Raw genomic sequence first — 22,593 nt, forward strand, 5'->3', positions numbered from 1 at the left:
TCAAGAGTCATTCCCCAGCAAATAAATGGTCAAAGGATATGAACAAACTAATAACCTCTACATAAATGATTGCTCTAAATAATAATATGACAGATGAATCAAAATAGGTTGGTTTTGGCTCTCATCCAGCTAATTGTCAATACTGGAAGGGCTGTGTAAAGATAGACACTAAGGCATTGTTGACCAAGCAGTAAATTGATCTAACAATTAGGCATTATGCTTAAAACTATGACCAAAATGTCCTTACCCTTTTGACCCAGAGATCCCAGGGCTAAGCATATACTAAGGAGGTCCAAGTCCAAAAGGTCCCATAGATAAGACTTCCAAACATTCATGGGGTTGAATATAATGGGATATTAATTACAGTGTTAAGGAACAAAAATGTAGGTGGGGTGAGTAGAATAAGAAAAACAATAGTGCAAAGACTACCACAGTTTGGGAAACCAGAAAGTGAAACCAGGCCATGAGTGCTTGAAGGCTTGAGAAAGTGTTTCTTTTCTCTCCTGTTGTGGAGAGGGAGACCGCACCTACATTGTCAGTTCCAGCTGATATTTGGAGTTTTGCTTAGCTTTATTTTTTCTCTTTTTATTTTCTATTACAAGGGATTTCAGGATTTAAAAAATTCAGAAAAGAGCAAAGGACTGCTCTATTAGTTGAATGGAACTGTGGATAGAAAAGCGGGTTCATTTTTCTCTTGGTTCAGTCCCAAATCACTTTTTCCTCCACTTCTCTATAATCAGCCAACCAGAGCAGTATTTTTTAATCCCTTCATTGACCTTACCCGCCCTCCAACTCCATTTCTAGCCAGTCTACTGTTTATTGTATTTTTACTGTGATTTTTTTAAAAAGAAAATCTCTTTCCCAATATAGATACGGGAGAAGTTTATGTGATTTTCCCTCTTTCTGAGTGGTGACTTTTACTTGTAGCAGGCACACCCTGGTTAGCATAAATGCCTGGAAATCACTGATCCTTTTAGAAGTCATTTTAATGAGTTATTAAATTATTATATTTTCTATATTATATTATTATTGTATTAATTAATTAAATAGTAATGATGAGTTATTGTTGGATGCAAGCCACTTTATTTTGACCTTGTAGGGAGCTGCCATTTATAGATGGCATTGCAACAATTTCTGTATTTGTTCCTTTTCCCAATGTTGCTCTCTTGCCCAAATCACTGACTTTGAGCCACAAATTTCCATATGCTCAAAAATGATGGAATCATGTTGAATTGTTGGCAGGGGAGGGGTCTTTGAGAAATAGTGACACAGGTTGGAAAGGCCTTTGGTGGGAATCCATCACACCCGTTGTGCTGTTTCTAGCCTCTTATTTTTGACTCCACTGTGTAGATTGTGAAATGGGAACATCAGAGTACACAGTTGGGAAAAAGTGGTGAGATGGTAGTTCATGTGACCTTCTTGCCTGTTCTTTGCCGTTCCTCTTCTTTTTGTTACTGGTCCTTTTATTTTCTTTGGCTGATTTCTTGCTGTTGAAAGTGGTGAGGGGGAGCTGGATTCAGACCCACCATCTTCAAGTCATTTTAACAGAAGGCATATAATTTTAATTGAGATGAGAAAGTAGGTGTGGAACATTGTGAATGTGCCCTCATTTTTTGTTGTCATCACTGTGTATCCTTTCCGTGTTTTTGGCACCTTTTTCTTATGACTTTGTAAAATAATACTTTAACACCTTGAAGATGTCCCTACTAGCCCAGATCTTATCTTTGAGGTCCATCTCATCTTTTTGACTTCTATCTTTTTAAGTACCATTTCTGCATTTGATATAGCACATCGAGGGCTGAGTTTTTAAGTTCTAAGTGTTGTGTGGTTCTAGTGTCAATGAAAACAAAAACAGGTAATTATGGAGTTTGTTTTTCAACTTCCTAGCTTCAGCTACAACTATTCTTGGAGTGATAGGCTTAGTTGAGTCAGTCTCACACTAAGCTTTCAGTATGTTTTTGCATCAGCTATTTCTTGTTTTGAGGCGATGCTCTTGAAAACCTTTTTGCGCTCTTCCTCCGTAGTGTTTTATAAATAAGTGTTGCCATTGGCTACTATCTCAACCCTCTGAGGAGAGATGAAGTGTTTGCTGGCTAAGGAGGTTTTTTGGTTATATCAACTGCTAAAACCACTAAACTTTGTGGGAACTGTTGATAATTAAGGTCAATATCTTTATCTTTTTCCATTTCCCATTTTTTCAGCATTAATAGCTTGTTTTAGCAATTAGTTATGAAATCCTTAATGGTTATACCATTTCATCTTTATCCTGATATTCTTCAAATTTCATGTTGATCTTTGACCTTTTCTCCAATTAGCAAATGGTTTAACTATATTTGGATATCTGATTTTGTTAGAACTTCCACATCAGTAACTAATTGTTTCCTTTCTGTTAAAAATCATTTTCCTCTTTTGTGATATTTGGGGTTATTTAATGGCTTCTGATTTTCTACTTAAAGAAAATTTTCATGATAAAAAAGTATAAGGATTCTGAGTAGTCTAGAAACCTTGTTCTTTAATTTCTTAAACCTAAATAAAACTTTCTACATTTTTTGGCATACTTACCTTTACCCACCTTTGTAATTTACCACCCATTTTCAATATATGTTTATTTTGGTTTGTAGGATGTTATTAAGTTCTCTATAGAATTTTTCTAATTCATCCTTGTAGCAGCAAGCACCCCAAGCGTCCTCAAACTTTGCTGCCAACACAGGTTCTTGGATCAAATCAACATCTGGGTTTTTCCAAAGGGGGGGAGGGTCGTCTGGACAACGGCTTCCCAGAATCCAGATCAAATCACAGAACACTTCTCAAAGTGAGCCCCAAAACAAAGCCTCACATCATATAGCCTTCTCCTGGCTCAGAGAATGTAACAACCTTTTGGACCCACTGGCCAATCAAAAAGTATCTACTCAAAAACAAGCCTCCTACCCCAGGCTCCAGGTGCACTTTAGCCTAGGGGCAGGGAAGATCTTTAAATTTACATTCCCATTACAATCCTCTGCAAACAGGATGTTTGTATATAAGCTTCAGTTACCTTCTTGGAATAAATTTTACTTTTGTTTATCATGAATACTGCAAAACGAGAAATTACTTGTCTGTCCAAAGGTATAATAAAAAAAGCAGACCTCTCTTCAGTTCCTTTAGTTAGCCCTTAAATGAGAACCTATAGTCATCTTTCCATTTAACTTTAACTTTCTTTTACCTTCCACTTTCTTTATCTTGACATATTGTCAGTATTTATGTAGTTAAGCTAATGTTCTAAGTGGTCTAAAACGATATACTTTGTGTTACTTAGGGAGCACCTAAATAACCTACGCCTTTTGAAGTGGACTGAGTCTCCTCAGACAGGAGTATTTTTTGTATGATTGTTTCACAGGTTGTTGTGACCAAAGAAATCACTACCTTTTGGTCAGTTTTAGTCATGAGCTGTTTATTATTTAACTAGATTGGTCCTTATATAGCAAAGTCTTTCACCAAGGTCCTGCTTTTGAAGCCTTTTCAGTATGGTAGCACCCACTAGGATTTGATCTCTCCATCACCTTTGAGCATCTAATCATTTGGAGTATGGCTTGAGGGAAGTTACAGATAGCAAAATTGTAAGAATTGTTTAGTCTTAGTAGAAATGAAAAGTTTGCTTTAGGGATAGCCCCCCCACCCCAAGAAAAAGAAAAGACTACTACTTGTATCCCTAATTACTACATGATTATTATGTATATCATTAAATGTGTCAGATTTAATTTAAGTTTGAGGTCTATCCCTCCACCCACCCCATTATAATAGCATGCTGCAAATATGATGATCATCTATATTTAACTTTTTAAAAATTAGAGAGGATTATTGATAGGATCCTGCTGTTAGGAAAAAAAAAGTAACTACCGCCTACCTTGTCTTGTGAAGGTGATAGGAACATTTGCAGACCTGTTTTACCTACATTTGGATCTGTTTAACTGTGAGATAGAGAATTTGTCTAAAATTGTGTTGTGAGAAAGTTAGTAGAAATGTTTGTTAGAGCCCTGAGTTTTGAATTCATTCATTCCTATGTGCTTGATACTTATGTATCAAGACTGGCTCCCCACCTTTGGGAAATTTACGGAGAAATAAGTGTATGTACAGAAAATGACAAGAGCAGTAAATGACTTGAACAGTTTCTTAAATTCTGTTTTAGGACCCTAAAGCAGTCCAAGGGTTTCTTCAAAGAGAAAAGTGGAAAAGTGGTGATGGTGGTAGACAAGTATGACAAATGATCACTTTTTTCCTCTCCCAGTTGCTTGCAGTGTGTGTCTTTGGCGCATTAATGGGACCATCAGAGATTAGATGATATAGCTAAAAGTTGGCACCATATTGATCTAGATTGGTTACTGATTGTACCCAATATATATATCTACTTAAATTATTTTTTTTTCTGGTGTAACAGTAGTAACCATGTAAAATAATTAGTGGCCATTTATGTTTTTTTCAGGATTTTCTTTTTAACTAAAGATATTTTTATACTAGTGCCTGTTAGGTACAATTGATTAAGGAAATAAAGACAAAACAAAGATCACATTAAACCAAGATTGATGAAACAGCTGGTTGCAAAAGAAACAGATTATATACAGTCTCTAATTTGGGTTTACTTCTAATAATCTTGATTAAACAGTATGTGTTTAAGCAAATTTTAAGTAATAGTTTTGTGTGATATATAAATTCAAAAAAACAAAACACTTTCTCCTAATATATTGTGATTATAAACTATTAAATGATAGTGAATAATCATCCATCGTGACTTTTTTCCCCTCTGCTGAATAAATTATGTTGTTGGTTTTGGAGTTTTATTTAATTGAGAAATATCAATTAAAAATCAACCTCATTTGGTATAGTTGACATTTAAAAAAAATTTAAATACTTCACTGTAAGGGTTCCATTGAATTTTTAAGAAATAATTTGATAACCATTAGGTCAAAGAATAGTATTAGTGTAGTGCCAAATAAGTTGTTAGAATTAGTTTGAGTACTTTTGTTAGCACTGTGCTATTTGTTATGGGGACGGGGTACAAAAGAATTATGAAACTTGATCTCTGCCTTCAAGAAAACTTGCCTCACTAAGAAAAGTATGTGCATATACATAATGACTGAGTATTCTAGGAATACAGGAATGGAAATGATCATGTAGCCGGGAAAGAAGAGGAACACTGCCTAGACAGTGATTTGAGCCCTGATGAACAGAGAGGATTTGGACATCCTAGGTGCAGACCACATGCTGCAGTCAGTGGCTGGTAGAATGATCACCTTAGTTATAGTAGAGCTATCTTCCTTAGAACTTCTGTAAAGTTCATTTTGAAGTAGTGGGAGATAAGATTTGATAATTAGCATGGGAGTCAGTTGAGTATATTTAAATACTATTTAATCTGTTCAACAAGAAAAAGCAGTAGTTACTTCCATAAAGAAGATAGTGAGGATTACTGCTTTAGGAAGCATGTATATGCTGTGTATTTATAAGCTATATATACCATCCCTACTAACTTTATTGTTTTGTTAGCTAGATGATTCCCTCTTTTAATCTTTGTATATTAAAATGCCTTTTTACCTATATATCACACTTTAAAGGCTGCTTTGGGTGGGTGGCAATCTGAAGGTATATTATGTTGAAACTACTTTGAAATAGTAAATATTTGGCTTGTGGCACATCACAAGCTTATATGTGGTATATAGCCAACCTCTGGTGTGCTGGCTTAGCTAATAATAAAGGAAATAGATTTAGGCATTGATTTAATTGGGCCTTACTTGTATAAATATTTGCCAGTTGTGGTAGTCAGGTAGAAGTGTTTTTGTAACTATTGCCTTCCTTTATCCAAGGTGCTGACAAATGACTGTTTAGCATGTAGAAGAAATAGCAAGTTTGGAAATGACACCTTGCTCCTTCTATTGCAGAATAATGTACTTCAGTCCTTATTTTTTTCTCCTCTGCTTAATCTCAGGTCAACAGGACATACTGCTGTGGAACCTACCGCGCAGGTCCTATGCGGCAGATAAGTCTTGTTGGAGCAGTAGATGAAGAAGTTGGTGATTATTTCCCAGAATTCCTTGATATGTTAGAAGAATCACCATTTCTGAAAGTAAGTGTTGATCCAGATTGTTAATTTGTATTTTAGATTACTTATCTGAGATATATATCCATAAAGTAATTCAATTCGACAGCTTTTAAGAAAAAAAAAATCACCCAGATGGTTGACTTTGAAGTATACTGAAAAGATATTGGCACTAAGATTTTATTTAAAATTATTTTTGGGGGCAGCTAGGTGGCACAGTGAATAGAGCACCGGCCCTGGAGTCAGAAGGACCTGAGTTCACATTTAGCCTCAGACACTCAACACAAAAACTAGCCATGTGACCTTGGGCAAGTCACTTAACCCCAATTGCCCCTCTGCCCTCCCCCCTCCAAAGAAAAAGTAAAATTATTTTCTTAGATATATGCCACTGTATGGCATAGTATTTATTTCTTTATAAGACATTGCTTTTTAATAAATTGTAAATCTTTTATTTCAAATCTCTGTATTGACTTGACTTGTCTCATTTTTAGATGACTTTGCCCTGGGGCACGCTCTCCAGTCTTCGACTACAGTGTAGGTCCCAGAGTGATGATGGACCTATAATGTGGGTGAGACCAGGAGAACAGATGATCCCTACAGCAGATATGCCAAAGTCACCCTTCAAAAGACGCCGGTAAATATTTTGTTCGTCTTCCAAAAATTTATTCTTTTTCCTGTTCATCGTTTCTAAGGATTATTAGTAGCTTTTCCAAGTGAATCTATTTAGCATGGTATTATGAGATAAGATCTAAATGTTAATGTCTTTAAAAAAATACATTTGATTCCTTTTCACCTATTTGATATTATTTGAACTCTTCTATCTAGGATTCTTCTCCCCTGCTCTCCCAGCTTTTTTTTTTTAATGGTTGAGGGTGTTCATCTTCTCTATCCTGAGTTTAACCCAGTCTCATAATAACGTGAACTTGATTTACATTTGGTAATCTGTGCTGTATATGGTCCAGATCACTTAATTTTTTAATCATTTAAGTTTAATGTGGTGATGTTCTCAGTGCTAGAAAATAAGTGTTCTGTATGTTTGATTTCACTAGCATTAAATATTCTATATTATTAATAATGATGGAAAAATTATAAGCATGTGAGTGATTTTTTTTTTCATAGTTTTCTTTTGGTGAATGAACAAGATACTTTTAAACTTTTATTTCCATCTTTTCTGTTCTAAAGACTTTTATGTATAATGTGCTGAATGCTCCCTGGGAGTGTGCCCTGTGGAGTCATGAAACTGTAGTGGAATATTCTGAGTTATTAAGAATGAGGACCGAGAGCAGTCAAAATTCTGAACATTAAAATGCAGTAGTACTCCATTAGATTGTACGCTCTTTGATGGCAAAGATGTAGCGGCAAGCACCCCAGCATCTCCAGGGTGGCTGCTAGCACAGGTTCTTAGATCTGCTTCTAAAGGAAAGCAACTCGAAATGGGTTAACAAGCTTACTTTAATCACTCAAACATATATCATTTACCTAGTCCAAGGGGGAAAAGGTCAGCACCCCAAACTTGAGAGTATATAGACAGAAGTTACAAGACAGAGAAACAGATCAAGCAGACAGGCTTCCAAACTGTCTGACCATTACATTCATCCAAATCACAGTTACCAGAGAGGGAAGCATCAATATCTGAGTTTTTCAAAGGGGGGGGGGGGCGGGGGGGGTCTCAGCAGCTGCCCAGAGTGTCATCTGGTCAAATCACACAACACTTCTCAAAGCGAGCCCCAAAACAATGCCTTGCTTCAGGGATTATATAGCTGCCTCCTGTCTCAGACAATGTAACAACCTTCTTGACCCAGTGCCCAATCACAAAGCACCAAGGTGTGGGCATTCCTAAAAAACAAGCCTTCCACCACAGGCTCCAGGTGCACTTAACCTAGGGGCAGGGAAGATCTTTAAAATTTACATTCCTATAACAAAAGACTGTCTTTTGCCTTTTTTTCACTGCCTGACATATAGTAGGTGTTTAATAAATGCTGGCTGACTGACTTATAACCATGAGTAAGTTAGTGTGTTGGAGGCTCTGTTTCTTATGTGCAAAAGCAGACAATATTTAATACTAGCATCACTTGTTGTTACAAGGATAGCGCTTTGTAAAACCCTAAAATCCTCTGTAACCTTTTTTATTTTTTTAACACAAATATTTTTGTTGTCAGAAACTGCCTGTTAGGATTGCAGTGGGTCATTATTATTTTTTTTTATAACAACAGGTAGCTTGGTCTGAACACTGGATTTTGAATTGAATCTACATTCACATTCTGGTTCTGTTACTTAATGGATGTAATTGTGGGCAGATTTTAATCTTAACCTTCCAGAGTTTTGATTTCCTCATTTATAAAATGGGAAAAAAAAATGCCTATATATAGTACCAGCCTCAGAAGGTTACTGTGAGGAAAGTGCTTTTGTAGAATAATCCATAAATATGAGTTCTTACTGTTGATAACATTTCTTCTCTTCCCTCCCTATTGTTCCACAATAAAATCAATTTTAGATCAATGAATGAAATTAAAAACCTCCAGTACCTACCTCGGACCAGTGAGCCCCGAGAGGTTCTCTTTGAAGATAGAACGAGAGCCCATGCTGATCATGTAGGTCAGGGGTTTGACTGGCAGAGTACGGCTGCTGTGGGGGTTTTGAAAGCTGTACAGTTTAGTGAATGGTAAGTCATAGCATACAACTCCATGTTTTTGTTATGCCCTCTAGAAAAGGGGGAGATTCAAGTTCAGAATGGTATGCAATTACTGAAGGATATGTTAATTTCTGCTGTGTATATATTTCTGTTTTTTTCTTATTTGAGTGTGTTTTGTTTTACCAGGAATTTTTTTTTTAAAGCTGAATGCAATTCTTGATGTCATGCCCTGTTATACTATAAAGCTCCTTGGCAGGGGGGAACACACACACAATATATATACCTACTTAAATTATTTTTCTTCTTTATCTTTTCCTATTTTATCTTGAGTTCCGAGCAGAGTGGCTTGCTTATAGCCTCTTAATGAATACTTGTTGAATTGAAATGATTATGGCACATGAAAGGCTAAGATGTTTTTCTTACCCCATTCTTTCCATCTTTTTCTTGCTCACTTATAATTCGAATTTGAAAGGAAACACTTTCTACTTGGACTATTTTGAATTTCTCTGGATTAAAATCAAATTAGGTTTTTAAAAATGGTTTTAAAGGAAGTGGATTTTCTTATAATTTTGGAGCTGGTGCTATAGTTGAAATTACTTGCCAACCTCTCTTTGATTGTGAGATACCTCTCCATGTTTACTTGCCCATTTTAGGAGTAACCAACCTCGAATAACCAAAGATGTGATTTGTTTTCATGCTGAGGACTTCACTGATGTTGTGCAAAGACTTCAGTTAGACCTCCATGAACCTCCAGTGTCACAGGTACTGAATTTGCTTTCTTTTTGCAGCCTTTCACTGATAATATTTGAAATAGCTATTTCTGAATGCCAGTAAGGAGAACTGTAGGAAGTAGTTTTTTTCTCCCAATTTACAGGGAAGGAAACCAGTTAGGAATGACTGACAGTAAACTTTCTGAATGTGGGCATTTTTTTAGGGGGAAAGAGTTAAAAATAATAATTAAATGTCAACCTGGATAAAATTGGTGGGAACCCAGGAAAGTCAAGTGTGTTGAGGATCTGTAGAAACTGGCTCCAAAGAAATAAATTTGAGAATGATAAAGTCAGGCTATTTCAGAGAAAAGGAATCACTGGGCATTCTAAAAGACCAAGGCGGGAATAACAGGTGGGGCAGTCAAGGATCGGAGTAGAAATTAGGCTTCCTAATAGAATGGGGTACAGTCCATGTTCCCAGGGGAAGAATAAGAGTCTTTTATTCATGCATGTTTATTTCTTTACATTGTAGTTTAATCATGTGGAATCTTGACTTCAATCACAGAATCTTAAGTTCAAAAGGACCTCTGGAGACTGGAGTTTATCTCATACCTGAACAAAAATCTCTTCTATAAGGACTGGTAGTCTGCTGGTCTTTGTTTGAAGACTTGTAGGGAAGGGGAACCTACTATCTCCTTTGGAATAGCTCTGATTGTTAGAAACTTTTTTCTTAAATTGAACCCAACCAGCTCTGTCATTTGGCAAATTCCATTCACTGCTGCTAAACCTACCTTATAAATAACTGGACATATCTGCCCAATAATTTGTCCCTTATGCCCTCAGTCTTTTCTAGGCTTAACACCTCTAGCTTCTTCAGTTCTCATACACTATGATATTGAGGCTTTTTGCACTTCTGGTCTCTTTCCTCTAGTTGTTGTTCTGCTTTTCAGAGCCCTTCCTGAAATGTGACATCAGCCATGAGCACAGTATTTCAGATATGTCCTGACTAGAGTACGCCTGATACCACCCCACCCCCCATTCTGGATACTGCTTCATTTAATGCAGTATTAGTTATTTTGGCTAACATGACATATGCTGAGTGATTCATACTGAATTTGTAATCCACAATACCCTCCTTCCCCTGCTTTTTTTTTTCAGATGTATTGCTATCTATACTGTACTTTAACATCCCCTTTCCTGTCTTGTGAAGTTGACTTTTTTTTAATACCAATGTAAACCTTTACAATTATCTCTTAAATTTCATCTTTTCATATTTGACCCAACATGCTAGCTGTTTGTTTTGGATCCTCATTCTGTCATCTAATATTATAGCCATACCTCCCAGCTTTGTGTCATCTGCAGTTTGATGAACCATTTTTATTTTTATCAAAGTCATTGATGAAAATGTTAAACTCTGTAGAGTCAGGCTTAGGTTCCTGGAGAATTCCTCTGCAGAATCTCCTTTGGAGTTGACATTAGACCATTGGCTTCAGTCCATTCAAACAATTGTACACCTATCTAAACTGTATAAACGTCTAAACCTTATCTCTATTGTTCCCACAAAAGTTGAATGAGATACTGTAGCGTCAATGCAGTATTTACAGCTCCAGTGGTCACTATAAATATACCTGCATAGTGCTTGATCGCAAAGTACAAGACTCTCCAATAGAAGACAGAAGCAAAACATTTATTCAGACACCAGAAAACCAAATCCCAACACCAGGAAATCGAATACATCATAGCAACATATAAGTTAATGCATCACAATGTAGCAGAGAGCCACACCATCCTTTAGCTTTCCCACAAACCAATACAAGCCTAGCTGTCAGAAGCTGGCAAACCCTAACTTTTACTCACAAGCCTGTCTCCCTCTCCTCCCAACTGCTCTGACTCCCAGCTTTCTTTGGGCTCTTTTCCACCCTTCAGCAAACTCCTCCCACCACAGACTCCATGTGATTACATTCAGCTTATTAGGGGGCAGGTTATATTTTCAAAGCAGGGAAGGTCTTCAGATTCTTATTACCATTACAGATACTTTATAAAGTATCTTGCTCAAGACTAGATAAACAGTAGCTACAGTATTCCCTTGATCTTTTTACCAGCCTAGGGATCCTGTTGAGAATAGAAATAAGGTTAAATCTGGCAAGAATTGTTTTTCTTGTTGGTCTGTTAACTCTTTTTAGATCACTGCTTCCTTTTTTAGATGTCCACTGACTACTTCATAATGAATTTTAAATTTCTTCCATCAATCAGTCAAGCTTGTTGACTTATAGATTAGAGATTTCTCTTTTTTCTTCTTAAGAATTTGGGGTGATATTTCTCTTACTTGAACCTCTAGGACCCTCCTCTACTTTGCAAAGTCTTTTAAGGGTTACTGGTATCCACCTTTTTTTAGTTTTCTTGAATGTCACTTAGGCATCTTTTTGCTTACTCTTGCCTTTTTTTTTTCATTTTTTAATTCTTTCCAGTTCAAAAATCATTGTCCTTGGCAGAAAACATAAAAGCAGACTAAGAATTGAGTCATTTGCTGATTGTAGATAGTAAGAGTCATGTTTGGCTTAGACCTCAAATGTAAAAGCACTGAGCATTTCTCTGTGTTGAGTAAAACAAATATTTCATTGCAATTTGAATACTTCTAGACCTTTGCATAAAGCCACCACCTCCTTTTAACTTGTTTGGTCACATCACTTCTACAGTATTAGTGTTTATAACACTGGCTTAAATGAGAGTATTTCTGAGTGCAATTAAGTATCATAAAATAAAGTTGGCAGTGTTAGTAGTGGAGATTTTCAAAAGGTGTTCCTTCATGTAAAAGTATTTTATTTTGGTTTAGTTAGAGTTTTATAAGTGCCTTCCTCCCTACTTTGGTCTCCTGATTTGCCTAGGTAGAGGCTAAAGTTTACGGTTTTTAAAATGTGTTAAACAATGTGTGGTTCATTTTTCAAAAAAAAAAAAACCAAAACAAAAACCACCAAGCTGTAATTTCTCTTTCTTATTTCCCCTGTTCAGTGTGTTCAGTGGGTGGATGAAGCCAAACTAAACCAAATGAGGCGAGAAGGCATTCGTTATGCCAGAATCCAGCTGTGTGATAATGACATCTACTTCATCCCAAGAAACGTCATTCATCAGTTTAAAACCGTGTCTGCAGTATGCAGTTTAGCATGGCATATAAGGCTTAAGCAGTACCACCCTGTTGTGGAAGGCCCTCAGAATGCTGAAAGTAATTCCAACACAGATTTTGGTCTCACTGGAAAGTCAGAGTCAGAAGCTAATAACTCTCAGTGTGTGAATATAAAAACTGAATCTGAAGGAACGAATGCAGAGATGCAGCTTTTGACAACTGCTTCTTCATCTTTCTCAGCTCCATCAGGACTTGTACAGCAAGATCAGGGGGCTCAGCTCCTTCCAACTATAAAGTTGGAACCCGGCCTGGAATCCGACCAACCACACGATCCACAGGACCATCCAAGCACTCCTGTGTGACATGTACATATTCAAACACATTTTTTTAACTTTTTTAAATTTTGATGTGAAGTTATAGTTTTATAACTGGCTTAAGTTAAGTTTTATTGGAGAAATCTTGCCTATAATTCTATAAAGAGAAATGACATTCCAAAAATGTCAAGCATATCTTTTTTACACAGATTATGCAAAGTTAAGAGTTGTATCTTATCCCGTTAGTACAGTATGTAATAGTGGGTCTGCTGCTACTTTCTGTTTGAAGGTGTGAGGTAACAGTTCAATTGCTCTTCAAATCAAAATAGGAACTCCCTGGAGTTACAGATTCTTATTTGGTAAATTGATCGATCACTCCCTTGTTTTATCTTGTCTCTTGCCATATTTGCTTCTTTTACAAAACAAGATCTATAGCTTCATGCCTGTGTCCTTTATTGCCCAGGTACAATTTCTGCAGTAAAGATGGCATTGGCTGTAGGACAGTGTTCCTGCATTCTTGCATCTCAGGCAAGTGTGGCATTTAGTTCCAACTACAAAGAACAAGTGACTTCTGTGGATGTTTAGGTGACTCTCCAGTTTCTTAGTGAAAGAGAAAGCACAGCACTTTTAATGATCACAATGTCTTCTTTGTATCTGTTCTTGAAAGCCCAGAGGAGAACTTCAGTAAATCTACAAACAAGTAATCCCTAGTCATTATCTTTGACTCATTAATCAAGAGTTCAAGATCAACTATAGAAGATATTCTAGTCAAAAATATAGAGTGGATGTAACTGTGATGCTCTGCCCAACACCTTCGTCTCTGGTGTGGATACTTTGCTTCCTCTAAACTCATCAGTAGTCTCAGAATTAGAAACTGTTCTCCATTCTACTGATGAAGCTGCCATATTTTGAGCATCAACTTGGGTAAGACTCTGCTTGACTTGTCAGCTGGCTTCAATCTCTTCATGATAAAAATTTAGTATTACTAATGCACTTAAACTCACAATTGTAACTGGTGCATACCTGAGTTTATTCACTGTTAATTGTGTTGCTACTTCCTAGTAAGGAATAGTTGCACTAGACTTTTCACCCTAGAGTTTCAGGTAGCCTGATGTGATAGTGCCTGAATGCTTTTCTTTTTCTTTTTAAAACGGGCACAGTTCATCTAGTTAATGTAGTCTGAACATTTTGTTATTTGAGAATGTCAATGTGATGTGCATCTCACTTTTTCTTAGTTATTGATAATGCCAATAGACCTTCTGTTTATTAGAAGAAAGGGTCTCCCCCACCTAAGACCAGATTGGCATATCAACTTGGTTAATGGTGCAATTTGGAGTTTGGTTCTTTTCCTTTCTGGAATAGGTGAGATTTGGAAAACTTATGTTAACATAGGCAAAAAAAGATGCAGCTTCATTATGTCTGTCACCATGGAAACAGCTGTATCTTCTGAAATACCAATTATGAATTTTCTCTAAAGTTTCTGAAATAGGTTAAATCTGTTATATAAATATTACTTTGTGCAATATTGTTGTGTAGTTATATGCATATTAGCACAGTATAGGGGTCACTGTTTAAACTGATAGAAAAGTAACCATCAGAAAATACTGCAGTGATTAGTTAGAATCTGTATTATTCCTTATATATATGTATATGTATGTATTCTTTGTTACAAAGAATGAAGACAAATAGAGAAACATTTCAATTTAAACCATTTACAAATTGGAAGTGATGGTGAATGTTTAGTAATCTGTGTAAATAAGGTGTTAAGAGTGGAAAGCTTTTATGAAAGGTAATGTGATTCATGCAGGGGTGTTTTAAAATCTTGGGTAAAAATTCTAGGGTAAAAATTCTAGTTCATCAAGGTTAGTTTAGAGATCTGCCCTGAGTTTTTAGCTCTTATCACTTTTTTTTTGTCCAGAAGAATTTCATAGAGCTTTACCAGGCTGTGCAAAGTAAAATTCTTCTCAGGCAACATTTTGCTTCAGTGCAGTTTTGATATTTATAAGAATCATGAAGAGCAAGGTTATTAACAGGAATAGTTTTTTTTTATTCCTCTTCATTCACTTTTGTCTTCCAAGATCCCATCTCCCCCATCTCCTACTTGCCATCCAGCAGATGCCATTTGTCATCTAAGCTGGTCATTGCTAACAAACAAGGAGACTGTCTCCTGATAGCCAGCACTGTGTATATTTACTCAGGAACCAGCAAATCTGCAAAGACTTTACAATCAAAAGCAAAACTCCATTTTTTTATCATTTAAGGCATTTTACCCTCACCTCCAATATAAACATTTAAAAAGGTATAAACCTTTTAGATCATGTAGTAATAATAAATTCATTGTATTTTAGAATTGCAGTAGAATGGGAAGGGGGAACCATTTAGCTTGTAATATGTATCTGGAAACTCCTGAATGTCCTATGTGAGTATTAGATTTTAATAGCATGATTTTAAGACTGATGAATATAAAAGCAGGCAAGCTTGAGTTTCATACTGCTTTCAAAGCTGTATCCTAGGTTAGTGAAATAAACAATTGAAACTTTTCTAAATAATTAAATTATTTGGTTTGGTGGGTTTAGGCATGGACCAATTCCATGTCCTTTGATTTGTAAAATAGTGATGGCGATTTTGAACTTTTAAGTGGAATTAAACTGATCTTCCTCTTCTGTACAAATCCACTGTACCAACTCTTTTAGAGATTTTATCTCTTGTAGAGAGTGTGGGTGTAAGATGTAAAATTTTTTGGGGTAGAGGGATGGCATAAATGTTCTTGTGTTAAGGGCCTAATAAATGAATATTCTTAACCCTACTGACTATAAGGCACCCTTTGACCAGTGTGATGGTTGGCTCTATGGTATCCATTAAAAACAACAACAAAACACACAGACTCATTAAACATTCTCTTTCCCCTCCCCTTCAATTTTATATTCATAAGTGATGTGCTAGGAGTGAAAGTGCAGCTTACACAAGTACATTTTAAAAGTGTAACTTTATGTAGTTAAGGATAAATCTATATAAGGGAAAAGTTACACATGTATATGATCTCTCCATGACCATTACTATTTAGAACTTTTTAAAAAAGGGTTATTAGTGATTATTCAATTGTAGAAGTTATATGGATTATCACTATGAGTAAGTGTGTGTATGGGTGTGTGAGTTTTGTATGGAAGGAGGTGTTCCAAATAACCAATAGACTCCCATTTTTAAGTAAACTGTGAATTTGAGGGTGCTTATCTAAATATTTAACTCAGTCCAAATGCCCCTGAATTTATTTTACTTAATCAAAATATGGTCTTCCTCCAATTAGAGACAGAATGATATCATCTGAGGAATATTGCACACAGGAAAAATTAGCCCTACTTTATCTTAGGGAATATATTTTACTTTAGTAAAGAAAGAATTTTAATCAATATTGTTAGGTTTACAATCCAAATTTAGTAGTGGTTGGAGAAAATGTTGCTTATTAGGTCCTTTTCTATCCTTCTGGATTTTCTTTCCTTCTAGAACAGAATATTTTATAACTTACAGGCTACCATGTGTTAGGACAGGACCCAAAACTCTGCAAACAAACATTTGGTGAATGCATTCTTGACAGTAACAGTGGATTTTACATTTTCTTCCACATTTGGCCACTGAAAGGTCTGTTTGCATTCTTACCTATAGAAAAATCTAGTCCATGTCTCTCCAATAAGTTGTTTTGTTAATGCCACAAGAATTTTTTTAAAAAATAAAAAAAATTAACTTTCACTGGCATATACCACTAGTTTCAAGTTCACATTTGTGCTGAATTTTATTTTTATAAACACAGATTGCAGCCATAATGGTCCTGTAGTAGGTAGAGGAAAGGCATAAGGTAAATGTTTTTCTTCAGCACCAACAGGACCTTTTATTATCCTGAAAGTTCATGTTGCAGATTAAAATTTACATTGCTTTAAGAGCAAGTATCTCTCCATAAATATTATGGCCTTCCATATTGTTCATAGACTTTTTAGGATCCACTTGTGCATGTAATTGAGGAGAATACCTCCTCTTAATATAGCACTTTTCAATTCTCTCTAAAGAAATACTTTAGTACTACTTCTATCACATGTTGTAAAGTTTCGTGTAATAGTGTTTTCTGTGACTAAAACTCCATTTTGATCGGCAGCTAAGAACTTTTTTTTCTGTGGCTTTAATTTATCTGAGGTCTTTGCATATAGATGAAATTATAATTTGCCTGGAGGACTGTTTGCATTGTACGGCCTTAGTATGTTTATTGACATTAACAAGTGTTTTAAAGAGGTTTTTAATGAATAGTCTAAACCTAAATCTATGTGAATAATAATCCTTTAACAGTGCATTTCTTTTTGTAGCTGACTGTCTAAGCGTGTTAATTCGTTTAAGCTATTTCTTTGTAAAATAGTACAATGGAATGCATAGAGGTTTTTTTCCTGTAAAGTATTTTTTTAATAAACAAAAGTCTGATTTGTCCTTTAATAAAGTCTCATTTATACAATAAAGTGAATAGACTGAAATATATATGAATCTTGGAAACATAGCCCCTCCTTGTAGTTGAAATCCCTGCCATTTGTCCTTGAGCTGCTGAAAATATTCTTTTCCACTTTTCTTCCATTCATAAAAATGTTAATTGTTCCTCCTATACAAGAGAAGTTGGTAGGTATCTGAAAAATCCCATATGTCAACTGGTTGCATTTCACCACCAAGATAATTTCCCAGGAGAGAAACTTAATTTGGGCACATCTTGTATTTGATTATGCTTGCTGTTGCTTTGAATTAATTTGCCTCCTGAGTAGAATGGAAGCCTCTTGAGAGCAGGAAATTTGATTTTTCTTTTTTTATCACCAGGACCTGGCATAATATCTTGTAATACAGTTGGGAGTAGGTTCTCGGCCTCTGGCTCTGGCTTTATTGAGAAGAGGAAAATACATGGGTGAGGAAACTAACAGTGAAGGTTGCCTTCTCTGCAACTTAAGTCTTAGCTTCCTAGAGCACTGAGAGCTGAGTTGCCTAGACTGTCTCAGTAATTTGTCAGAGTTTGGACCTGAACCCAAGTCTTCATGATTACAAAGCTGGCTCTATTAGCTGCCACACTGTACACATATAGGCAGTTGATATTTTTTAAAAACTGAGTTGAATCCATAATGAAGATACATAAACACTATGCTTCTGAAAAGTTAAAGAGTTCTACATTAAAATGTAAAATTCCCAGGTACTGGAAGACAATTTTTGGTTATTCAGACTGATGGAATTTTCTTTCTCAGAATTTAGTGCCAAGCAGGTGGAATAGGAGAAACAAACTTTACAGAAAGCCAGTCTTGGTCCCTACCCCTTGCTCAGATTAGACTGGTTAACTCAGTTATTCTAAGTCTCCATTTCCCCCAGTCTATGGAAATGAAGATAATACTTTGTACTACTGACTTTCATTGGATGGTCATGTAGAAATCAATTTGTAAACTCAAGTCTTTTAGAAGCATGAATTAATGGCAAAGAGGACCAAAATGGCATCACTATGCTAGAGTCAAGTTTCAGTGTGTCCCTAGGTGGCTGATCAGACCAACAGGAGCTCTGAATGCTCTGTCACAGGTTAGGCACAAATAATCCCTGTGAACATCTGGGGTGAATATTCTAAACTTGCACATCCTGTGATTCCTTTGAGGTATTTCATTTCAACTTTGTTCATAGAGCACAGCACCTTCTGAGTGGTCCTGTGCCAGTGTCTCCCATGTCACACAATAAATTCTACAGTTCTTAAGAGAGATCTTGAGATTGTCCTCTTAGACTTATCCTTTCCAAAAATATTTGCATTCAACAAAAGCGGAGTCCCCAAGGCAAAATGACTACCAGAAGAATTAATGTCAACACGTTAGAGCTCTTCTCTGAAGGGGAACAGTTTGTTGCTAACTTGGAGGGAAAGTTGAGCCAACAACACACAGTTGGCAAGAGTGAAACAGAAAAGGAGTGGGCAGCTTTCAGAGATTTGGTGTATAGCACTGCTTTTGCTCATCTGTGTCAGAACACTTGGCAAACACCAAGACTGGTTGGTTTTATGAAAATAATGGGGAGATTCAGAAGTTGCTAAACGAAAAACAAGAACTCCACAGGGTTTACCAGCTGGGTAGTTCATTGTCCAAGTAAAATACAAGCAAAGATTAGAGAGATGGAGGATTCTTGGCTCAGTAAGAAGGCAGATGAAATTCAGTTTTATGCTGTAATAATCCAAACGCCTTAATGGAACTCCCCTTCTGAATCTACAGATCAACATCCTCCCTGAAAAGCTGTTCTAACTGCTATAGCTAGCATTGAACACTAATCAAATGGGACACAAAGATATCAAGATGTTTTCTTACAAGTAGTAAATTTAAAAATACACAGTTCCCCAGTGCTGCTTCTAGAATGATCTAACTTCACTCCCACCTTTTTTTTTCTGCTGGGTTTAAAAATCTTTAAGACTTCAAATTGTGTACTTTGCATTCTGAACGTAAAATTATTTTGCTGCCTTTCAGTTAATTGCTTTATACACATTAAAGATGTGTGGTATAGTGGCAAGGGCGCTAGATTGGCATTAGAAGACATGGGTTCCCTGCTTGATGTGACTAGGGACAGGCTGCTTAACTTCTGAGGGTCCTCAGTTTCCTCATCTGTAAATGAGAGAGTTGAACCTGAAACATCCAGGTCTTTCTGGCCTTAAAATTCTCATGTGTTTAAAAAATGCCTGTTATTATTTATACTTTCTCAGATTTCTTTGCTTCAGAGCCCACAAGATTATAGGATGGAGGGACATTATAGAATGAGGGACACAAAGTTTTAAACACATACGCAAAAAAAAAAAGTTGTTATAAATTGGTTGTAACGGGATGATTTAAAAAGCCAGAACCCTGAATAGATTTTGCATCCACAGCTCATCAATTTCAGGTATCAGAATTAATGACATGAAATCTACCAGGGCTTGTCACTTACCCTTCAATTGCCAGCCCTCCAGAGGAGGGCGGCAGGCGGCCTGGTCAGCCTCCGGCCTGTTCTCGGCCAACTAGACTAAACAAGTCTGATTCCGCGCGGTTTCTTCCCCCCTAATTAAAGTCCAAAGCTGGAGTTCTTTACTTGGGGTCCACGAATCAGAGGGTCCCTTAACTTGTATTGGGGCGGGGGACAACGTCCTCTCTGCGCAGGGGCCAGAGGCTTCTCCCGGCTGCCGACTCACCCCGCCCTGCCCGAGCTCACTTCCCGCAGAGGCCGAGGCCCGGGGACGGAGCCAGCCTCCCAGCTCCGGAAGCCTGCTGGGAGGAAGCGCCCGGGACGGCCGCTGTCCGAGGACTCTCGAAAGCTCGGAGCTAAGCTCGCTGCCGGGACGTGACACCCGCGCCCGAGTCTCCTGGCCTCCGCCCCTCGGACGAATGGCGCGCTAGCTCGGCCTCGGAGCCTCGCGTTTCCGGGGCGACCAGTTCTCTCCCGACTCCCCTGCCCCTCCCCCACGGCTCGGCGAGCACGCAGGACGGCGGACGGTGGCGGGCGCACGCACGGCGCGGGCGCCCCGCCCGGCCGGCCGGCGGCAGGCTGGCGCGGGCGCCGCGGTCTCCATGGTAACCGCCCGGAGGGTGTCTCCTTCCCTGGAGGAAGATGTGGCCTGCAGGCTCTGCGGCCGGGCCGGGACCGTATCTGAAAATAGCGGTCCCGGCCGCCGAACTGAGGGGCAACCGGCACCAGGTGAGAGCGCTACTGTCGGAGAGGGTGGGGGTGAGGCGAGGCGGTCAGGGGAGACGGTGAGCCCCGGCAGCCGGCCCTCGTCCCCACCCGGCGGACGCCCCCTCCCCCGGGGCATCCCCGCACGTCGCTGCCGCCGCCGCAGTCGTCGCTGCTGCTGCCGCCGCCGCGGCCGCCGCCTCACACCAAGGCCCCGGGAAGGGCCCAGGGAGGGAGAGGCGGCCTCCGAGTCCGAGTGCGAGCCCGAGCCCGGCAACCGCCCGCCCCGCTCACACGTTTTCCCTAGCTCTCCGTGAAATCCCATTCTTAGGAGACACAGATGGACGCAAATGAGAAAGATGCCATTTCATGGTACCAAAAGAAGGTGAGTGCGCCCCTCCCCCACCCCGGGGGGAGGGGCGCCTGCCGCGGGGGCGGGGCGGGGCCTGGGCTGACTGCACCGCCCCCGCTCTCGCCTGGGGCGCGACGTCCGGCTTCTGTCCTTAGCACCCCCCAGCTGGAACCCGGGAGGACCCGCACGCTCTGAAAGGATGCTTCGGTGCTCTGCCGCCTTGATCTCCGGCCCGGCGTCCGGGGAAACCGTTACCTCCTTGGCTCCAGGCGGCTGGAATACTGGAGGATTCGTTCCCTCGTCCCAGTCACTTCCCCCCCTGCAGCCACACACCTGGTGGAAATCCCATTTGTTTCTAAGAAACGTTCTCAGCTTTCCTCTAGTTCCTCAGTTGGTAATCTTAAGAAATTTGAATGTCCGATCAAAGCTCAATACGTATGCCTCTGACCTTTCCTTTAAAAAATATTTAAGCTAGTCTTTAGGGCATTGTGAATGGTGTTATTCTGGGAAATGTCGTCTCTTTATATCCCGGAGAAGCATAGGTATTTTCCAGGAAGTTTTTTTTAATGACCTTTTCACTAGCTTTCTTGAGGTTTTTTTTTTTTTTTGGCAGGATCTGGTTTAAATTGAATTATTTACTTTAGATCATTTGAGCAACCTGTTGTTTGTTACAGATTGGAGCATATGATCAGCAGATATGGGAAAAATCTATTGAACAGACCCAGATAAAGGTAAGCTGGTTTTGTTGATCTTGCTTCTGTCCATAGCTTAGGGTTTTTGGGTTTTTTTTTTTTTTGCTTTTTGGAGGGGCAGTTGGGGTTAAGTGACTTGCCCAACATAGATATCTGAGATTCATGATGTTCAGAGGGGAATGCATTTTCTTCCCCTTTAAACTCCCCTTCTCTAGGACTTTGAACTACTGCCCTCCCAGTCACACAGGTTTTTGCCTTCACCTAACCACCCACATTCAGTCCCAGTCTTACCGTTGTAACATATTGGAAATGTACCCCCTTCTCTCTGCTGATAATACTACAACTTTTATTGTCTGTTGCCTGGATTACTTAGTGGCTTCCTGATTGATGGCCCTGTCCACATTGTCTTCCTTCTTCAATCTATCTTCCACAGCTCTAAAAGAATTTTTCTAAAAGATCAGTCTCACAGTGTTACCTCCCTGCTTAAAAATCTTGAGTGGCTTCCTACCACTTCTATGATAAAATTCAGACACTTTCCCTTTCCCTAGCAGTGAAAACCTGCTAAATCTGGCTGCTGCCTGCCTTTCTTGCCATATTTAATATCTGTTGTTGACAGTCAGTTCAGTCATGTCTAACTGTTTATGACCCCATTTGGGGCTTTCTTGATATATATCCTGCAGTAGTTTACCATTTCCTTTTCCAACTCATTTTACAGATGAAGAAACTGAGGCAAACAGGGTTAAGTGACTTTCCCAGGGTCACACAGCTAATAAGTATCTGGAGATTGGATTTTAACTCAAGTCTTCCTGGCTCTAGGTCCAAACTCCTTCCACTGAGCCACCTAGCTGCCCCACATCGAATCCTGCTTTCCTGGTACTTTCTGTACCAGACAAATTTGATTACTAGCTGATTTCTTATACTCAGCATTTCATCATACCCTGTCTTTGTGCATTTTCCCAAGTAATACCTCATGCCAGGAATGTACTCTTTTCATCTCCAACTCCTTGTCCTACAGAATAGGGCTCCTCTTT

At 38.5% G+C, this 22,593-nt stretch overlaps 2 protein-coding genes and 1 long non-coding RNA gene across 8 annotated transcripts in view; 2 read left to right on the plus strand and 1 right to left on the minus strand.

Moving 5' to 3' along the window:
- RSBN1 (round spermatid basic protein 1) overlaps window positions 1-17,340 on the plus strand; it is a 68,314-nt gene extending 50,974 nt beyond the window's left edge. The window contains exons 3-7 of the mRNA XM_069090319.1: window positions 5,957-6,094; window positions 6,559-6,701; window positions 8,562-8,729; window positions 9,353-9,461; window positions 12,419-17,340. Of these exons, the coding sequence (XP_068946420.1) occupies window positions 5,957-6,094; window positions 6,559-6,701; window positions 8,562-8,729; window positions 9,353-9,461; window positions 12,419-12,892 (1,032 nt within the window). The 3' untranslated portion in view covers window positions 12,893-17,340. The remainder of the gene's footprint in view (window positions 1-5,956; window positions 6,095-6,558; window positions 6,702-8,561; window positions 8,730-9,352; window positions 9,462-12,418) is intronic.
- On the minus strand, window positions 17,264-20,313 carry LOC138162844 (uncharacterized). The gene is made up of 2 exons (XR_011168728.1): window positions 19,799-20,313; window positions 17,264-17,744 (listed from the first exon to the last, which is right to left on the minus strand). It is a non-coding gene; the product is annotated as an uncharacterized lncRNA (long non-coding RNA).
- Window positions 20,314-20,391: 78 nt separating this feature from the next.
- Window positions 20,392-22,593, plus strand: part of PHTF1 (putative homeodomain transcription factor 1) — a 43,896-nt gene continuing 41,694 nt past the window's right edge. Inside the window, exons 1-2 of one of the 6 annotated variants that reach the window (XM_069090323.1) lie at window positions 20,392-20,542; window positions 21,545-21,601. In XM_069090323.1, the coding sequence (XP_068946424.1) occupies window positions 20,456-20,542; window positions 21,545-21,601 (144 nt within the window). In that variant the 5' untranslated portion in view covers window positions 20,392-20,455. Of the gene's footprint in view, window positions 20,543-20,717; window positions 20,904-21,022; window positions 21,265-21,544; window positions 21,602-22,593 lie in introns of those variants that run through there. The other 5 variants (XM_069090324.1, XM_069090326.1, XR_011168732.1 and 2 more) reach the window with 5 other exon arrangements.

The sequence above is a fragment of the Petaurus breviceps genome, unplaced genomic scaffold (assembly GCF_028583685.1).
Source record: "Petaurus breviceps papuanus isolate PSGF00001 unplaced genomic scaffold, PetGlider_PUasm1.0 186, whole genome shotgun sequence".
NCBI classification, from domain to species: Eukaryota; Metazoa; Chordata; class Mammalia; order Diprotodontia; family Petauridae; genus Petaurus; species Petaurus breviceps.